Source organism: Antedon mediterranea, chromosome 7 (assembly GCF_964355755.1).
Source record: "Antedon mediterranea chromosome 7, ecAntMedi1.1, whole genome shotgun sequence".
Lineage (NCBI taxonomy): Eukaryota > Metazoa > Echinodermata > Crinoidea > Comatulida > Antedonidae > Antedon > Antedon mediterranea.
In genome coordinates, this window is record NC_092676.1 from 10,970,109 (window position 1) to 10,992,611 (window position 22,503).

A 22,503-nucleotide genomic window follows, 5' to 3' on the forward strand; every position below is an offset into this window, starting at 1 on the left:
ATAAAAGCCTACATAAATTATAACAGAATCTCAAAAAAAAAACCTGAAACTTATGACGATATAATGAATGAGCAACTGTGAGGAAACGTTAAACTAAAAAATGAATCGCTTTTCTACAAGCATTGGATTGCCAGTGGCATTATTCGTATTAAAGACATTGTTAATAAGAACATTTTTTTTAACATCAAACGATTTACTGGTGAAACTACAATGTAAAACAAACTGGTTAAATGAGCATTTGTGCATTATTGAGGCAATACCAATTCAGTGGAAATGTATTATAAGATGCAGATATTTTCAAATCTGATGAAAAATAATAAGTTAGCTGGTACCAAATATGAGGTTAATATTACCAAAGTAATATATTCATGGTTTGTGAAAGAATATTTCATTATTCCAATGTCACAACTAAAATTGGAAGAGTACTTCAATGATAACAACATAGATTGGATAACATCTTGGTTACGGAAAGTATGTAAAATGAAGGATAAGAAACTAGCACAATTCAATTATAAGTGTTACATAGAATACTGCCTACCAACAGGCAAATGTGGACTCATTTTGTGACACGTTTCTCTTTCGGAAGTAATTCCCAGGGTGCTAATTTGAGTTGACTCCAAAATCATCGTGTTTATTTATTCGTTTCTGTAAACGACAATGTATTATAGTCCTGTGGTACGTACAAAAATAGGATTTTTACGCTGAAATTACTATGTATTCGAGAACCATCTGTGGGCACGACCATCTAGTATGTATCAATTGTATATTAATCTTAATTTATAATAGTATTTTTGGTACATAAACAATAATGTAGAAGTTCTAGCTACGATATCATCACCGTGAACTTTACATTTTAAATCATTACTAATTGTTACGTATAATATTTGAATGTGGCTAACCTTCTCAAACTCAGTGGCATAAATGAAGAAACCGGAAGGCGAACATCTCTGCCGAGAAAACTAATTTACATAGAGCGACATTTCCGTAATTATAATATTTCCCAATTTGGCTCCCGAATAATATTAACCATAAATGAAAATTCATTCTCATGTTTAATTAGTGCGATTACTGAGAGTTAATAAAATGGCTTGAGATGGCTTGAGATTACAACATTTCTAGATTTTGCTATGCCATTTTGAAGCATCATTATAAGTTTCAGGTTAGCAATGGAATTAGTATAAAAAGCAGCCGTAGCTTGCTTGATTGCATTGTGAGCTGCGTTGCAAGATTTCCTCCAATGTCCAGTTTATTTATTTATTATTATTTGCTTATGTGAAGCAAAAAGGGGTCTTTCCATTTAACTTCTTCAATTCGTGAATCCATTTGACTTTTGACTAAATAAGGTGCAGTGAGGCATATTTAGACTGACTTCTTCTATTGTGCGGAAAAGAATGCATCCTTTAATTCTTATCGGGCATTTAATTCAAACAAACCCATAGGCCTATTATTTTATCAATTTGTCGACCGCCCCTGAATGCTGACCTCTAATAAAAATAAATTATAACGGCGCTGAAACAATGTGTTTTAATCAAAAGTGGAAGTAGGCCTACTTTACTCATACACATTAGGCGCAGGAGCCCCGGATAGCGTTACGAAGTCGTTAACTCTGTCAGCCCATGGTCAACCCAACTAATGTGTTTTTCCCAAGGACAACTTATCAATAACTAAACTTTGTCACCACCCATAAGTGTGCTGTTCATTTCCTATTGACCAATGAACACCAATGTAACTGGACCTGAGTTTCTTGCTATTCGACCTTGGGTGCAAATTATACAATTAATTGATGTTAAGGCCACTGACTACTCTTTTCTGTATAGAAACACAGAATTGACTGAATAATAAGAAAACCCTTCAACAATTTCTACTACTACTTGATATGGTGTTATACAAGAACTATATTAAAAGAATTGAATGTATGGAGAATGAAAAGTTAAACGTTATAACTTATATGTAAAACATCACTTAGATGATATCTATCAGATATATCATTTTCTAGAAATTGTTTCATTAGTTAGAATAGATCACGGAAAACCAATACCAATACTGATCTGGACTCGGAAATTCAAAATGTAGCAGGCAACGTTTCACCAATGAAAACTTTCAAGACAAACAAAGTATCATAATTATCATGATATCCATTTTTATTTAATAACGATAAATGGATATAAATATTTCGTCTTTTTTGTTATTTTGTGATGGAAAATATATTGAGTGAACATTGGCACTGAGCTTAAATGTTCCCCGTCCCCTTAATGTCCGCTTTATAGGAGTGTCCCCTCAGTAAGGATTTGCTGTTTTTCCCCTTAATAATAAATTATGATGTCCATCTTATCCTCTCAATTTTAATGTGCTACACCCGATAATAGAATACACATCTAGCTCGTGTGTACTTTAAAGAACCTAGTACATCTTTCGAGACGAGTGGGGGGTTACCCCGGTGTATTAGTACATCACAGCCACTGATCACCAACTTAGCCCCCTGGGAGACCAGTCTTTGACTGAAGAGGTTACCTAGTATAAATATATATTTCAATTCAATTCAATAGAATAACTGTACAGTAGGCTCCCATTTGATGCAATGCGTTACCCAATGTGCTCAATTTGATTGTGCTACCCAAATCCATGCTATCCATTTGAAATAATTCGCTATCCATTTGAAAGAATGTGCTACCCGATAATCCGTATAGAATAATGTACAGTACAATTATATCCATTTGATTGTGCTACCTAATGTGCTATCCATTTGAAATAATGTGCTATCCATTTGAAAGAATGTGCTATCCATTTGAAAGAATGTGCTACCCGATAATCCGCATAGAATAATGTACAGTACAGTACTATGATCCATTTAATTGTGCTACCCAATGTGCTATCCATTTGAAAGAATGTGCTATCCATTTGAAAGAATGTGCTACCCGATAATCCGTATAGAATAATGTACAGTACTATATCCATTTTATTGTGCTACCTAATGTGCTATCCATTTGAAAGAATGTGCTACCCGATAATCCTTATAGAATAATGTACAGTACTATATCCATTTGACTGTGCTACCTAATGTGCTATCCATTTGAAAGAATGTGCTACCCGATAATCCGTAGGCTATAGAATAATGTACAGTACAATTATATCCATTTGATTGTGCTACCTAATGTGCTATCCATTTGAAATAATGTGCTACCCGATAATCCTTATAGAATAATGTACAGTACTATATCCATTTGATTGTGCTACCCAATGTGCTATCCATTTGAAATAATGTGCTATCCATTTGAAATAATGTGCTATTTGAAAGAATGTGCTACCCGATAATCCGTATAGAATAATGTACAGTACAATTACATCCATTTGATTGTGCTACCTAATGTGCTATCCATTTGAAATAATGTGCTATCCATTTGAAATAATGTGCTATCCATTTGAAAGAATGTGCTATCCATTTGAAATAATTTTCTATCCATTTGAAAGAATGTGCTACCCGATAATCCGTATAGAATAATGTACAGTACTATATCCATTTGACTGTGCTACCTAATGTGCTATCCATTTGAAAGACTGTGCTACCCGATAATCCGTATAGAATAATGTACAGTACTATATCCATTTGATTGTGCTACATAATGTGCTATCCATTTGAAATAATGTGCTACCCGATAATCCTTATAGAATAATGTACAGTACCGGTACTATATCTATTTGATTGTGCTACCCAATGTGCTATCCATTTGAAATAATGTGCTATCCATTTGAAATAATGTGCTATCCATTTGAAAAATATGTGCTATCCATTTGAAAGAATGTGCTATCCATTTGAAATAGGCCTAATGTGCTATCCATTTGAAAGAATGTGCTACCCGATAATCATAGAATAATGTACAGTACTATATCCATTTGATTGTGCTACCTAATGTGCTATCCATTTGAAATAATGTGCTATCCATTTGAAAGAATGTGCTACAGTATCCATTTGAAAAAATGTGCTATCCATTTGAAAGAACGTGCTACCCGATAATCCGTATAGAATGCACAGTACAGTTATATCATTCATTTGATTGAGCTATCTATTGTGCTATCCGTTTGAACTAATGTGCTGTCTGTTTGAAATAATTCAGGTTTTTTTAAAAAATATGGTTTGCTATCCATTTTAAACGTGCTAAACAAGTTACATATTTGTTGAAATAAATTTGCGGTACACCACGTAGGCCTATATTAGTTCTGAAAAGAACTGTTGAGTTGCTTGACGTTTCGATTTAGGCCTACTCCAAAGTCAAAGTCTCCAAAGCTATTCCATCATGTCGTATTCGGGGAATCGCCCACAAGTGTTTTCTCAGAGAAGGGTATGTTCTGTATGGGGTTCTGTATGCTATTTGTTAATGATGTACAAAAAATGAAATGAAAAATCATATTAATTATCGGTATGTACGGAGAGGAAGCTCGAACAAGACGAAGCGCGAAACAAATAAAAGCGCAGCGCGAAACATCTGAAATGATATACAATTTCTCAAAACATGAAAACACAGAATATATTATATTAATATAACTTTTTAATATTTCCAAAGGCTCGGACAAGGAAGAAGGGCCTTAAAAAACTGAATTGCTATATGTTAGACCACATTTCCATAACTTTTCAAAACTCATCGAACCCTCTGCTAGTAGGCCTAATTAATATAGCAGCGTATCGCCAAATCATTAGAGAAAAAAAAACATGGCATGAAGATGTAATTAATCAAACAACGGCCAAAGAATACCAACAATTTTAATTTAGGTTTCGATTCGTAATTACTAATGTGGTGGACTAAGCCTAGTTTGAAACTATAGTGACCATTTATTTTAGAAAGAAAGATAGACAAATTTGTTTCCATCTCCATGTTATTGTTAATACCAAGGCACTTTTCAATTAAAAATTCTGGCCTAGTATTCTTGCAAGGTCGTCACAGCTCCAGTTACAAAGGTCGTCACAGCTCCAGTTACAAACGGTGATACAAAGTGTCAATCATTTGACCAGTGAACAGCCCACTGGTAGGATAGTCCTTGAAACCGTCCGTAAAACACATTAATCACTCACATCAGTCATGCCGCTAATGGTTGAAAACCCCACTTTCTGGGGTTTTCAAACGTAACGCTATCCGGGGCTCCTGCGCCTAATGACTTTTTTCCCAAATTTGTTTTCCTTATGGTATGATAATTTTTTTTCCAGATTTATAGGGGGCGCGCGTGCGGAGGGTGCTCTAGATCCGCCACTGTTAATATAGATTCCTTGCCGAAAAGAACATGAGTTTAGACACCAAGATCATTCAATCTAGCCTAATTAGTTCCGCTTTAAGCAATTTTAAATTGAATGGTCGCCATTTTGACAAATGGCCGGCATTTCAATATAAAGCAAAAAATTGTGCCTAATGGATTCCTTGTATGAAGTGCATGTGTTTAAACACCAAGATCGTGAATCTACCATATTTAGATCAGATTTTAAGCACATTTTATATGAAATTGGTTGCCATTTTAAAAAATGGCCGCCATTTCAATATAAAGCAAACAATGAAGTGTCAACAGGGCCTAATGGATTTTGTGTCTGAAGTACATGTGTTTAGACACCAAGATCGCGAATCTACCATTATTATTTAGATCAGATTTTAAGCATCCACTTTCTGTTACAAAAATATTTCATAATATTGCAAAATATATTATCATAATTCTATTTAATGTGACATGTATATTATAGCTATTACATAAAGTCTTCTTGGTCTGTATACATCCGCCCTTACGAGGGCGGGCATCCACTCTCTGTTACAAATTTCTAATGCAAAAATCGCGTTTTACTCATTCTTGTGATATATATTCTTTGGCTGGGTCGTTAAGTTCGCAAGCTATAACTGATGTTGTGATAATAAGAAAAGGCGATGACAGTCAGATGAATTTAATCAATTTGTTGTTTCTTAATTCCTACGGATTATTTTTCGAAGATGGGATGATGTTTGATTCTGTCAAAATATAGTTATTTTACGATAAAAACCATGCCTTTTATAAAACGAACGGTTGAGCCCGTGAACGTTAGCGATAAGCCGGTGCCTAAATGCTGCCGAAATGAGTTGGAGACAGTATCTAATTTTACGTTGTGTGGCTTGATAAGGCAGCTGGCCTGCCTAGCAGACCAGGCCAACAGTGTTTTTGATGAGATTGGAATTGAAACAAAACTAGTGTTTGAAAGGACCAATTCGTTGATTCTATGTGTTGAAAAATTAAAAGCAAAGGTACATAATTTGGATGCAAGAGCAGTTAAAGTTCGTAAGTATTTTATAACTATCGGCTATTTTTGATACAATACAATATCAATTATTCATCTTTTCCATTGATTGTAGAACTCTAATGAAACATTGTATTTATTCAGTATTTTATTATTCAACTTCTGTATTTTTTTTCAATAATAGTCAATATAATTCAATTAATAGTCAGTATTTTTTTTATTATCATTACTGTAAAATAATCACTGTGTATATATTTTATAATTATATTTTTTTGTAAAAATCACTGCACATAGGCCTACACATTATTATGGTTATTAATTATGAATTTCTGATTGACTGAATAAAGTTCACAAGAAACAAGGCCTCTCTTTATTCTCAAACATATATTTTTTTTGTTTAAAAATGCCAGAATTTCAATAAATTTCCAATAATGTTCGCATTTGAAATCAAATTTTTAAATGTTTGACTGCATGTAGCCATGGTTTTAGGGTGCTACTGTACTGCAGTTTTGTACCTAAAACTGGACATAAGACTTCACAGTCACTTACCATCAAAACCATGCATCGAGTGAATGTTTTTAAATTGGGTAAGCTTGAGTGTTTGTGGTGTGAAATTTTAGTAGGGAGACGAATAATCAATCTGTCACCTTTCAAAGTCCTGTATGTTTCAGAAATGCCTGGGACAATTCAGTCCAAAACATTCCACTTGGTTGTCCGAAATATCCCAGTTTAGACCACTGATTGTTATATTTTTGGTATTTATCGAGTTTTTAAAAGACTAAAGAACTAATGTCGGTAGAATATATCAAATAAATTACTAGAAAATATAATTGTATGTAATTAATACTATCTTAATGTATAGTTTTTGCAGAGAAGAATTTGTTGAATCGTTGGTGTGGGAAAATATGAAAATGTTTACAATTTTTCGGCCTTATTAAAAAAAATAAGTTAGATTTTATAGTTTTTGCTTTTTTGCATCGTTACCTCTAGTACCACAGTCTCTTTTGAAAATGAAACAAACTAAACATTAGAGTATTTGAGCCACATGGTGGGGGCTGTGGTGAAGCAAATTTTGTTAAAGGACACCCCTAGATGGCCGGAAATGGTACTTGCACATAAAATTTATGTAAGTGGCACATCTACTGTAGTTAGCCGGAAATGACACTCCATTGAGCAGGCTAGCAAACAGCAAAATAATCGTATCCTATTTTCTTCAGGACCCTAGCTAAGGGCTGCATTACGCCAGTGTCTAGGACTAATCAATAGCCATATTCAGGGCTGAAAATTAACCTTTAAACCATAGTGGCCAACTTGTTTATTCGAGCATAGTGTGTGCAGCGATCTTCACCCGCGATGGAGTGTAAAGAAAACATGACTGCTAGGCCTGATATGGCCTAGCTTATATTAGCCTAGGCTGTTTATAATAAAAGGTAGGTGGATGCGGTTTATGGAAGTCACCAAATAAAGGTCGCCATTGGTGACCGGGCGACGGTTAATTTTCAGCCCTGCATATTGCACTTTGCTCTCAATGCAGAAACTGCTTAACACTATAGATCTTGTGATTTTATTTACAAGTTCAGATACAGTAGGCCTGCACAAGAAGGCCCACATAATTGTATCCTCCATTTTTACCTATTCATAGTGGCTGTCTCTTTTTAGCAGACCCTCAACTCATGTTGTGGGCACGATACACCACGATATTGAATCTACGCCCGCAGGCGTGATAATTATGATGACAAGGCATGACAAGATGCAGAGAGAGCAATCAGAGTCATTTAGGACCATGCTGATACACTTCAACATTTCTATCGTAAATCTCGGTCTAGGTCTAGATCAAAAGATCACAAAAGAGAAGGAGATCCTGTACAGTAGTGTCACGTTCATGAACCTCCTCAGATAAGGAGTACATTTCCAGGCATAGGCCTAGACTATCGCCGAAAAGAGGAATAACTGATGATATGATCTCAATTGTGGCAGAGGAAGAGTTGGTCCAGCTACCAACCAGCCCAACTGAAAATGTGAAGCTAACAAACCTGCACAAAGTGTCGAAGGGCACTGCATATTCCCATAAGGTACTAGAATGGTGGGAAGTCCAAGTCATACGTTGGAACAACCAAAGAAAGACGATTTGATCTAAAGCCAGATTCCTCGGTGGCACGATAGTTCAAATCTCCTGACATGCCCAAACCAATGAGGGACTTAATGAAACGAGCGAACACCAATGCATGGAAAACATGTGGTCAATACAGGAGGACCTCCTTCGAGCATCAATGCCTTTTCTAAAGGCCATGGAAATTAATAACCCAATGGGTAAAAACGAACTAAAACCACTGTTAGAGTCAACTGAAAGCTTGCTAGGCTCGGCAATTCAGAGTATCTCTCTGTTGCGAAAGAGACATTTTGAACCCTTCAGGGTTACAGTATCTCCGAAATGTCACCCTTTCAATAGAGTGGGTCTTTGGCGAAAAGTGGTCTGCGAAAAAGGAATTAGTGGGTATAGACACAAAGGCTGGCCAGAATTTTTTATATAAAAAAAGACCAAGTCATAGACGTATAACGTATAACGTATAAATCTGAACACAGTGCATCTACAGTACTTCAACAGATTTCTTTTGCCAAATCAAAAAGACCAATATACAACCATTAAAAAAAAAACTAGACAACATGAAGCAGTTTGGTTCGGTACCCCATTGCTTCCGCCTTATGAAGCTGGTGGGATACAATTCCACATAAACAATTGGGAAAATTATGACAGATCCATGGATACGACAAACAGTAATGAGTTACAGAATCAAATTTTATCAAAAACCTGTTCAAACAAAAATACCCTTGAATCGAATAAAAATGAATCGGCAACAGCAAACCTATGCGATCTAGAAATAAAAAAAAATGTCAAGTCAAACCCGTTCAGGGTCAGTTCATTTCAAACATTTTTGTGGTACCGAAGTGCGGAGGGATTCAGGCCGGTCTTCAACCTAAAACATCTCAATCGTTACATAACGATGGTATAATGGGGGGCGTTGATTAAGTGAAATTCTGCATTGGGTCCTCAACACCCCTGAAAAATTGCATTATTTAGACTCATTTTAATGAGGTACACTTTTGTCTAAAAATGTGATTAAACCCTACTAGTACTAGTAGTACTACTTGAGCTTGGTTCCCACTAGAACGTAACGCAAGGACGTAAACGCAACGCAAACGTTTTAACCAATGACAAGCGAAGTTATAGAAGTTAGCAATCACAAGCGAATAAGCCATCGCTTGTGATTGGTCAATTCACTTGCGTTGTGTTACGTCCTTGTGTTGCGTCGCTAGTGGGAACCACGCTTTACTAATGACCATAGCCATGTGTGTTTAGATTTAAAGTTTTATGTTGATTGACAACCGCTAAAAGTAACAGTAAGGCTAGCGAAAGATAGATCAGTATTAAAGGCCTACAAATTGTGAAATTTACAATTCAAAAGATTGGACATTTCAAGAGGGATTTGTGTTCAGGTTCATCAGGTGATTTTGGCCGATTTAACTATTTTTCCACGGAAGAAAAACACAACCAAGTGCGATAAAAATCAAAGTCCGATGGAAGTGCTATGATTACAATTATAAAATTATAATTTCTGTAAAGATGATTAAATTTCGATCAGTTTAATTTTTTTCCTCAAAAGAATTTATTATTTGCAAAGTTATTATAAAAAGAAGTTGAAAATTTGCCATATTTAGTGGATTTTGATGACCTTCACTGACGTTTTAATTAAATTTTGCTACAAAATATTGTTGTAATGTAGTTTTTTAAATACTGTAATATGTCTAGTAACTATCTGTCATTTAATTTTTTTTAGCTTTTTTCTTATACTGAAAGTGATAGATAATAATATGTTATAGTTCATATGAGATTGCATAATGTAAAGGATCATTAAAATAACTATATTGCTATTAGATACTCCAGTGTATAGGAATATAGATTGATTTGCTGCAATTTCCTTTGTCCCTCTATTGCGCATCATTCTATTATTAGCATAATATAAACATATCATTATCATCACTGTATATGGTTGTCACTGAGTAGAATATTTTATCATGCCAAGCATCTGTCAAAAATCCTATTTCAACTTGCAATACACAAAGTTACATTATATAATATAGCTGTATACCACACACATTTTAATTCCCAATGGGTACAATATTTATCTCCTCTGTGAATGCAGTTTAAATGTTGGTCTTTAGCTATGCACACAGCCTGTCTCCTTGGATGTACATTATTTATGTTAGCTTTTTATCCATTGCATACAGCAATGAAATGTTGCTGTGTGTAGATTAAAGCTGTGTCACTATTACGTATGTCAGGAACTCCTATTACATATGTTTCTGAGTGGTTGAAAATACTTTAGGAACTCCCTTGTGACATAAAAGTATACACACAAAATTCTCAAAGTTGTAAAATAACTCAAAACAAAGCTTTAATTTCAATCAACTTCAACTTTCAACAATCCAGTACACTTTAAACAACAGCTTCACAATAACCTTTACAATCCAAAATCAAACCTTCTTCAAAATATATGCTTCAATCAAAATCCTTCTCCCTATTTACAATTGTCCTACTTCACATTATACAATATGTTCATAACCTTTTAGATCATTTGTTATACTTTATTCTATTGGATTACAACTTCTATTAATAGTATACTTCTGGAATGTTCCTGATTGTTCTTCTATTAATTATAAAATTGTTTCTTAATTCTAGACATACCCTTATATAATTATTATTCTAGAATGTTCCTATACTATGTTACTGTACTGTATATATTAAGGAATGATAAATTATTACAGTCTAGTTCCATAGACATGCCTAAAGTTAATTGTGTTTAATTAAGTGTCTTAGTGCACTCTGCTCCCAAGGGATGTTTACTCTTGTCTTTGTTGTGAATGTTTTTCGACAAACATATAAATCTCATTTCCGTTTATTGTCACATGACTTAAATTTCTGTATGCAGCATAAATGACTGACTGTTTATGATAATATACTACCATATAAATATTAGTTCCATTTAGAATATTATAACACAACTAAAATGTATACAAAATTGAATTTGGAAAATATTTTATTAGTTGAAAGATTGAACACACATACAGTATTATTAAAACGTTTACATGGTGAATAAAAGTAGTATAGTAAGGTTTGTGGTACACATGTGTAAAAAGTATTTTGTCATGAGAATTTCTTTTCTTTACTAAGTGTAACTCTACTAGAGTGGATTTGAATGATTTTGACCCGTTATCCGCAGAACCCCCTTTAAGCGATCACCTCCCGAGGTTGGCCGCTTATGGGAGGTTCAACTAGGTAATAAATTACTTTTGGCCTTTTTAGTTTATATTTTTCCCAATAAAATTGATACTTTTATCATCACAAATCCGAGAAACATATTTTCTATGATTCCACATGTTTTAGGGTGATAATTTTAAATCTTTTTAAATTTTAATCTCCATATTTTAAGTGATAACCGAATAACTGAATCAAGGCACATACATACATACATCTGTATACCACAATAGTCGAGTGATGTAGTGAAGTGTCTGAGTTGTGACAGTACACCATCAAGCCATAGCCATAAACTCGGCATAGGCTCAAGGCTCTCTACGACCATTTTTCAGCTGGTAAAAGTTAAGTCTTCCAGAAACTGGTTGTCCGGTGTGCAGATCTGCTTGTACAACATAGTGAATTTTTAGAAGCGTAGGGATTACAGTACCACAGTGTACTAGTCCATCTCAATTCCTGTCGTTTATGTAGGTGACAGCACTTTGGCTACTACGTGTCTGTAGAGGGCCTAATCCGAATTTCTTTAATTGAGGATAAATGATACAAACAGACCTTCTGTAAAGAGTACGCTTGATTCCAGTTAAATAACAAATAAATATTAATATATTTATTATTAAAGTACATTCCCTACAATTGTTGACGTTTTGTAAAAATAATGCATATATATACTTTAAAAACATTAAGAGCGGTTGACTACTATTTCATTAAAAAGTGGCCAAATGCCAAAAAATGAATTTTCTTCATACTTTGGTAATTAATCACAGTTTAGGTATATATAACAAAACTGAAATATAAAAAAAAAAATGGTTGCCATGGTAACAGGTGTGTGATTTTTGCCCTTATTTAGATAGGGCACCTATAAAAAACAAAAAAGAATTTCTGAATTTGTTTTTGTGAAATCTTTTTTACCAATCTTGCTCTAATGTAAAACAAAACATTTACGTAAATCAATTATTGAATTTAGGAGATACCATTATTTATTTTAGGGGTGTTTTCAAAAATTTTATACATGGGAATTTTTGTATGTTTTTCTAAGAGCTATACATACGATGGTAACGCTTCAAAAGCAACCATGGTGCAGGCATGGTTGGCTGAGAGCTTGCTCTTGCTGTTTCCATTAAAATCATCGTGGGGGAATCATGTAATTCCTGTGTAGTGTTTCTAGATAAATGGTTGAAATTTACATTTTCTCATGTAATGAGAAATAGGTGGTATAGATTTTCCATCCAAAATGTTTTTTTGTTGTTGCTAAAACATACTAAAATATAGGCCTATAGATATTTGTATCTAAAACCTAGTAAGTAGTAATTACTTATTTTCCATAAATTCAAAATGGCTGCCATTTGAAAACTTTTTCCTTAATTTTCTCTTTAACCACTAAGTTTGTTGTAAAGAATGTTTTAAACACATACAAACATTATCCTTACAATTCAAATTAACTATTTTAATTTAATTTTGCCCTTGGAGTCTAGGACAAAGGCCAATTTATTACACTATATACTAATTATTTTATATCTTAAACTTGAGTATTTTGAATAAGAATGTATTAGGTACAAATATAAATGTGGTCTTACAGTCTGTGCTTTTTTCTGGAGATACAATGTTAAAGGTCAAAGGCTTAAATGACCCCCACACTTTTTTTTTATTATTGAATAAGCCATTTTAATGTTACAATGGTTATTCACTTTGACAAAAAAATTGATGGTCTATATACTACGTACATTTTTTGGTATCTTTATGTATGCCTACCTATATCCAGTTAACACACAAATTGATGTTAACATTAAATATTCTCATCCCTAAGGTGGGATTTTAACGCATTTCTAATTATACAATTTTGGGGTAGGGAACACAAATATCTGTAGGCCTAAGTGCAGTTTTCCTTGCTCATATATTTTGGTATCAATGTATAAAGCAATGTCTCTTTATTTTGATGTAAGTTTATTGTAATTAGATAATTAATGACGTCACATAAGGACATAAGGTTATGTTTTAAAAAAAATGTATTTTCCTCCAAAAACATGAAAAATAAAGATAAATTACATCAGACTTTGATAGGTTATTTGTAGTTTTAATCAAGTAAATTAATTGCGTAAAAAAAAATGAAGAAAAAATCATGTTTTCAATAAAATTACACCAAACCAAAAAATCCATTGGCTGGCAGCCAATTTGACTTGTTTGCTTTAAATTACAGTTTTTTCAGGTAAATAATAGCTAGCCTTAGTTTTGTAAGCCTAGCTGGTAAACAGCAATAACATACGAACATTGTACACTAGCTAAATAGGCCTAGCCTGACGTTGTCTAGTTTCTGCATTAATTCTCTTTCTATTTTTGCCAGAATCCAAATTGGGGAAAACCCGGTATTTTCACTGAAAAGTTATGAATCTTCCATTTGTTTTGGCCTAATGATTGATTGAAAAGTGGGTGAATTACAGAAGAAAAACCAAAATATCAATCCGTGCGCAGTGCATGTTGGGATATATAGCGGGCTGCTTATATTATTAAAATCAACTTATTTTTAACCGTTTAAAGACCAAAAATTATTGCAATAGGACCATAATATTGATTTTTACATTAAATGTAGTTTGTGACATTAAATTAGATCTAAAAAATGTAGGCAATGGGAACCGCCTGTTATTAAAACAAAAATACAGCAGCCATGTCTATAAAGTAAATCAGTATGTTTTCGAGAGCAAATCTGTAGGCTTTTCAGGTTTCATGCATAGCTGAGGTTGTTTGTGCACTATTAGTTTTTCAGTAGAAGAATATTGAACCAGAATAAACTAATGAAAGGTTTTTGATTAGCCATGTGAAGTAGGTTAGAACACATGAACAATGGTTGTTTTGGACAGTTAGTTACAGTACAGTATGGTTGCAAAATCAATACATAATTAATATCTTAAGACTCAAGCCATTCACCAAGTTGCCAAAAATGGGCTGAATCGTCTTGGCACCAAAAAAGTGGGCCGAATCATCATTCAAAAAATTAAATGCTAACTCTATAAATGTGGAATGTACCAGTCATTCTCAATTTTATTAAGTCATATTATAATATAACACACTATTATTATTATAATGCACATGTGTGTATTCTTGCCATTTTATTAGTTATTTTATGCAATGTCCTGTTTGTTATTAGTATATACTGAACACAAGATAGAATTATGTTTTTTTATAAATATTGTTTTATATTTTCATTTACAAATGTAATTTGTATATCTTAAAATAATGTATCACCAAATAAAATTCTGCAAAAGACAAAAAAAACCCCATTATCATGATTATCATTATCATGACCCTTGTCACAATGATTTGAGTTGATAACTGGCTATGTTGAAACATAGTGCTATTTACCATTGATGATGTTGAATCAACGTTTTTGCTTCATTGTACTTTTGAGCAGATGCTAATAAGGCTTGCATAAACACTGCATCTCATATTAGGCTGTGTGAACCCTGCTTCGGATAATCGCCTTTTCATTTTGTTTCTCCAATCATGCCACATGAGACTAAACACTCAAAATTCACACATCCACAACAAATAATTGTTCAATACTCCTTTTCAATTATAACAATGCGTCAGAGTAGATCACAATGGTTTTTGTGTGAATAGACTCAATATGCATGCTGTATCACAGCTATCGCCGACAATTACTGCAATTGAATTTAACTTTCCGTGCCCCCTAATATTTACCTTATGTTAATGTGTGTATACTAGCATATTATGATATTTATTATTATTAGAAGGTACTGAGTGTATATTTGTTTCATAGTCTACATGACCAGATTTAAGCATGCATTTTTCACTTTCATGCTTTTGGATTTTAATGCAAAATATCAATTGATTTTATTTTTTATTGACTAGAATACTTTAACCTCAAATTGTGTACTGAATGATTTAAGATATGTTCACTACTGATTTAAATTTTGCAGCTAATCTCAAACATAACTTAACTTTCTAATATGTATAGGGCCATTACCAAGTAATCCTCTTTTTAATTTAATAATAAATTCACTCTGCTATTTTTGGTAATCATTCACTCAGCTACTTTATAATAGAATGTTCAGTTGTTGAAATGTACCAAATAATATTCTGATTGTTGTTCCTAAAATTATAATCCTAATTAATAATTTTTTGTTCCATTTCAGACTCTAGTTCTTTATTAATAATTTATTGTATAACCACATTTTTGTTAATTTCAAGTTCATTTATGATTAAACTGAAAATTAAAATTAAAAAACAACTTTTCTGCACTTAGTGTTATAAATATATTTACGTATGTATTTCATCATGATGTTATAATGTGTGTTCGTAAAATTGAGAATTCGTTAAATTGGGGTTCGTAACTGAGGGTTTTTACTGTGCTGTAGAGTGTTCCTTTGTGATCCAGAAACGAGTACCATTTAAATAGAGTATTTTTGCATATTTGTTTTGTTTTACATTTAATCAAATTTGCCCACTTTTTAAAAAATGATGAATGAGTACAGTAATTACTTTTAATTCATCATTGACAAGTTCTTACAGCATACAAATTAAATTGATATGGTAATGAGGAAATGATCATTATACAGTTTACTAAATCTCACAGATCCGTAATTCATTACTGTACATTTTTTGCTCCTAAAAATTTCCTTTGGAAAAACTGTATAGATAATTGATTGTGTTTTCAATTTTGCTAATGGTTGTTTATTGTTAAGAACACATTATGGAGGAGTAGGCAGAAGGCTCTGGGCTACTACAGTATTCTAGTATACTCACAAGACAATTTATATTGTGCTTCTTCTTGTGTTAATTATGTTAATTCTATATTCAAGTGCACTGATTGCCAATTGTTTTTTTTCCCCTCTAAAGCAGCACATTTTAGGTAGTGAACTGTGAAATACAGACATCATACAGAACAAAGAAATTGCTAAGGGTTATTTACTCTAATTCTTAATATGCTGCTAATCCTAATTGGATTTGTTTTTTTATTAATTGTATTGGAGTTATATTGAATTAGGTATTTAAAAAAAAAAGTTGTTTACAAACCTATAGAATTCTTGTGGAATTCATATTTAATGTATTTCATAGAAAAAATTGTTTAGTTAAATAAATACAATCATTTTGTTGAATGCTTTGTTTTCATAAATCCACAAATGTGTAATTGTTCTTTTTACATCTAGCTTATTTTGTAGTTCAAGGTACTGTATATATTATAAGGCTTAATAAGACATTTTGGTATTGACATACAGTATTACAACCCTAGAATAATCGTACTATATATTGTTTTCTTTCTAAAGACCTCTCTCTGCAGAATGCCTCTCAAGTCCTGTGTAAATTTTCTGTACAATGCCTTTATGTATGAAATAAAGGGCAAAATATGTTTTCAACTTTGTTTCTAATGCTCCGTCACATTACCTAATGGTAAGAGCTGTCCAGTTTCATACAGCAGCCTTACGACATCGACAGTATTAATTACCACAATTTGTATAGATTTATATACTGTGGGATGGACCCCTTCATTAATTCACTAATTGTCAGTATTATGTTTGAATGGCTCTTCTGAACAATTTCTATCCATTAAAGTTCCAACCACAAATTAAAAAACACAGTCATTGTGTCCTAATATTAATTATTTATAAATTATATATTATTGTTATACTGTATATCATGTGAGTGGTTGTTCATCATAGTTATTATTCATCAGATCTGATAATGAGTTTAGCTAATCAAATGTTTTGAATCAAATACACATATCCTCCTATAGTACGATATTTACATTAGGTACACACAATGACTTCATAAAATTGTGCTGTTTAAAGTCCATTTTGTACTATTTATTTGGTATAGCATTATGCTTTTGTAGGTTGTGGAAACATTATGAACTGTACATGCTATACATACAATTGATTCTATAAAAAAAAAATGATCATAAAAACATGATTTTGTGTATGTTTAAAGTTTAATTGATGTGTATCTAAACAAGACATAGCTTTGACTCTAAAATTAGGGAGGTCAAACTATGCTCCAGACAACGTACGCCTGCTGAATCTGAAGTCAATAAAGTACCGGTAGTCTTTTTGAAATTGCTATTAATATAATATAATATAAAATCCATTCAGAGAGCTGTAATTTTTCAGAGGTGCTATAACCGATCTACTAACCTCAACTTTATTTGTACATAGCAAGGATTAATATAAATGTATTTTTAAAGAAGTATTTATATACTTATTATTCTAATAGAGTACGAATATTCCGAAAAATTCCAAGCAGTGTGCACACACTGCACCGATGCATGCATAAACATAGGACGCTCATTCCTCTGGTGCCTGCGTCTGGAAGGAAATGCTTTCGTTTTATATGTTGCAGTTATTTCGTTTTCCGAGTGTGCGCAGAAAACAGATTTTCATTTGTCTAACGTTATTCAAATAAAGTACAATCAGGACTTTCAGCACATGTTACAGTTTGCATGTCGGAGTGGATCAGCTGTTTATATTATGCGGTGCTGAACTGTCTGTATCCAGTCTATTGTAGTCAGTCTTTGGATTTTTCTGCCGTCTTTTTCCGTTGATTGATTTATTTGTGGTACGGAAGTTTGAGTCGACATAGCGTTTATCAACATGTGTCTCACTAGAAGCGTGTTTTATAGAATTGGACAACTGAATTTAGCAGTTCCTGCCAAAGAGGTTCTTATGAGAATCAATGAGCTCGGAATAGCATCAACCAAGCCCCGCGGATGTCGTGCCGGAAAAAGAAAACAGAGAGAAATAAAGGTTATAATTACACCACGTAGAACTAGAAACAGGGAACACCGATCATCGCGAAGTCAATGTAGAACGATTAAGCAAGATAATCTAGTTAAACTCTCTAATGGGAAATGGACTCTTCCCTCTTTATTTATGACAAATGCTCGATCTCTAAATAATAAAATGGATGAACTGGCTATACGCGTTAGGAAATCTAAACCTGTCGTGATTGAAATTACTGAGACTCACTTAGACTCACTTAAATCCCGTGTTTCCTGACAAGTTGATAGAGTTAGAGGGATACTCGATGGTGCGACGTGATAGGCAAAATCGCAGCGGCGGAGGTATTATGTATGTCCGTGAAGACCTATCTTATCGAGTATGGTCTGAACTTAATAAAAAATCACTGGAAAGTGTGTGGATTACAACCCGACCAAAAAGTTTGCCACGTCAATATTCGAACATCTCCTACGGCCTTATCTATCACCCGGAGAGTTCTGTAAATAATGATTGGGAAATGGCGTCTCACATTACACAGAGTTTAGATTATATTTGTAGTAAACATCCGGAATCAGGATTAATCGTCACAGGAGACTTCAACCGAATGAGAGACAACCTTATTATTAAGTATCCCTTAACAGATCGTTAAAGTTTCAACTAGGGATCGCGCATCACTTGATTTAATATATACTAATATGAGCGATGTTTTTAATGCACCTACTAAAGAATCACCTTTAGGACTGTCTGATCACAACGTCATTGTATGCACCCCAATCGTTGGAACATTTAATTCGCCTAATGTCTTCGCTTACCATACAAAACGTAGCTGTAAACCGGGTGCCAAGGAAAACTTCGAACGCGACATTAATAACATTAGATGGCAAGATCTATACCGAATGGATGGATGCTGTAACCAGTTTGAACTGTATCATAAGAACATTTCTGAACTCTTAAATTTACACTTCCCCCAAGTAACGATTAAAAGACTTCTTAAAGATAAGCCATGGGTAAATAATGCGTTTAAAGGTATCGTTTCTAGATGGCAAGCAGCTTTTGCAACTGACCCCACGTCTGCCGAATATAAGAAACTTATCTAACCGAATGGCTAAATCTTTGAGAGGTGATTTTTATCGTAATACAGTAGTATTGCCCAGTTATTCTCGTCCGATTCTAAATCTTGGTAGACGGGTATTAAACAATTTCTTAATCTCGGCAAGGGTACTAAGTACTGTAAAACTATGGCTAATGACTTATGTAACGGTAATGTATACGATCTTACCACGAAAGTTAGTGGTTTTTTCCAGTCCCTTCTGAGTTCAAACCCCTTGAACCAAAAACCAATGATAGTAACACTGTTGTACCACCCCATTTAATTATCACGCCAGAGATAATTGAGTCTAAGCTTAAACTTGTGAAATGTAATAAAGCCCCAGGCCCGGACGGAATCCCTCTGTGGGTACTACGTGATTTTGCCAATGTCCTTTCTAAGCCTATAAGTGCAATAGTGCCCTTCCCATGCTTTGGAAGTCAGCCGATATAATCCCCATTCCAAAGGTTAACCCACCTAAGGTTCTTGAGAATGACTTGCGTCCTATTTCGCTGACTTCCACCACCATGAAAGTTATTGAAGGGATCGTAGGGGAAATGATTTGGGTCCAAATTAAAGATAAAATCAAGTTGAATCAATTTGGTTGCTCTAAGGGTGTGTCTACCACTGACGCTCTTATAAATTTGTTAACCGAATGCTTTACTTCTACTGACCAAGGAGATGAAATGAGATTATTATTGCTTGATTTCAAAAAGTCTTACGATTTAATTGACCATAATATATTAATTGACAAGTTGCATAAGTTAGGGGTCGAAGACCATCTAATCTCCTGGATCTATGCTTTTCTTTGTGACAGAAAACAACGTGTTAAACTAGGCGATAAATTGTCCCCATGGATAGTCGTTAAGGGCGGTATCCCCCAGGGTTCCTGGTTGGGGCCCATGTTGTTTATCATCTTTGTCGACGATCTTCTGGATGGGGTGCCGTGCTTGAAATACATGGACGACACCTCCATCCATGAACGTGTCGGCAACGACTGGGGAAACTACTCCAAACCACTCTTGACGAAACTGTCCAGTGGGCTAGTGATAACAATATGTCCCTTAATATTAAGAAAACGAAAGAGATGAGAATTAGTTGTAAAAGGTCAAAGACGGCTTTTGAGCCACTTCATGTTGGAGATTGTCGAATTTAAACTTCTTGGTGTAATAATTTCTCATAATTTGTCATGGCAACCCCATATTGACAAAATGATTAGTAAATGTAATTCTAGAATGTACTTTCTCAAACAGGTGCGGAGGGCAGGCCTGGATGCCCCCGCACTTGTCCAATTTTATACTAGTATCATTAGACCAATATTACAGTAGAATATGCGGCCCCAGTTTGGGGATCAAATATTACGAAGCAACAGAGTCAACAACTTGAACAAATTCAGAGAAGGGCCTTTAAATGTATTTTTCCGCAGGCTACTTATTTCGATGCCCGCAGCTTCCTTGGTTTTTCTACCCTAGAAGACCGCCGTGTTCGACTGTGCAAGGATTTTTTCGTTAAAATCAAAGACCCCAGTCACAGATTGAATCATTTGTTACCGGAGGCTCCTTCTGCTGCTTATAATCTTAGAAGACTCCGTGAGTTCTGTATCCCTAGAGTTAAAACTAACCGTTCTAAAACGTTTATTATTAATCACGGACTTTTCCAAAAATGGTAATCATTTAGTGTTCTGTTTCCGCGACCTTCCGTACCATTGTTTGTAAATAATATTGAAAATTTTTGAAGTTTTCAAATTTTTACAAATTTTTACAATTTTTTTCATTTTTTTACTACAGGCCTATATCTATATTCATATATATTGTTTTTATCATAATTTATATTTAATTGAAATTTTGGTTTTAATTTGTTGATTGTATGTACTTACTTTCTAAATGTTTTTTATATTTGTATATTGCATTTTATGTTTCTGAGTGAAACGCTTTTGTTAAACTTCAATCTTCCTTTGATTGCAATAAAGTTCTATTCGTATTCGTATTCGTAGTATTGCAATGCTCTCACTGGGCATATTGGGTTTCTAGATTTTTGGTGCAAGACGAAAGGAGGTGAGGAACGCTTTCGATTGTTTGAAAGATTTGAAGTTTATTTGCACTTTAGTGGCATGTACTGTGATATCAGTTAACATCAGTGTGTGTTCTGTGGCCTTGGAGACTACAGCTTCACTGGCATGCGAAGTAACCGATTATGAACAGGGCTCTGTAGAGAATGAAGTTGTATTTGGATTTCATGCTGCCTTGCTTATGTCCAGTTTAAGCATTGTCACAAAGTGGCCGAGATGTTTTATCGCACACAATGCTTATAATAATAATACAAGTGGTCTACTAATCTATTCATCTATTCATTTGTATTCAACTTTAAATAAGTTTGCAAACTTCAGAATGTATAACATTAATAATAGCACAATGAAACAATAATGATAATAATAGTTATCTTCCTTGGCTAGGCCTAGGTTGCGTTCTTGCGTTAGTACCAACAGTAAACGAAACACCACACGTGCACATTCCAAGCAAATCTACCGGGCCACGAAAATCCACAACACAACGCGCAAATATTGTCACGGCTAATTCAACAACAACATATATTATTATTATTACGAGGCGGCTTCTCGGCATTCACATACCCACACTGCGGTCTGCTGAAGTTCACACCGAACTCGCAATTCCCAACAACATATATTTTTACGAGGCGGCTTCTCTGCATTCACGTACCACAACTGTAATTGGAGAGGCAGGAGCTCCACACAGGACTAACAATAACCAACCACGTACATCAGTATTTCAGTATATCAACTCACAAGGCCTGGCGTCCACACAGGACAAATTGTATCCAAAAATCTCCTCACAGGATATAACAACCTGCTTCGTTCATGGCCTCTTCCTTTCTCCCCCGATCCTCCTCCACGCTTCTCTGTCCAGCTTCCCACCACCTGTCCATGCAAAACAAAACCAACAACAATACCCTTGACATACCACCGTTAGAGGGTGTCTTACAATTCAACTATACAAAACCACCATTTTGTGATATGATGTCATCGTAAGTCAATCAAAGCTGAGCTTTCCCGCGATTGGCAGAGCTCACAGTTGAATGATTTTGGATTCTGGCTAACAGTATTTGATTGGTGGACGCGAAT

At 34.2% G+C, this 22,503-nt stretch overlaps 1 protein-coding gene across 1 annotated transcript in view; it reads left to right on the top strand.

The window, feature by feature from the left end:
* Window positions 1-5,753: 5,753 nt before the first annotated feature.
* LOC140054166 (uncharacterized) overlaps window positions 5,754-22,503 on the top strand; it is a 56,026-nt gene continuing 39,276 nt past the window's right edge. Inside the window, exon 1 of the mRNA XM_072099056.1 lies at window positions 5,754-6,282. Coding sequence (XP_071955157.1) covers window positions 6,012-6,282 — 271 coding nt within the window. The 5' untranslated portion in view covers window positions 5,754-6,011. The remainder of the gene's footprint in view (window positions 6,283-22,503) is intronic.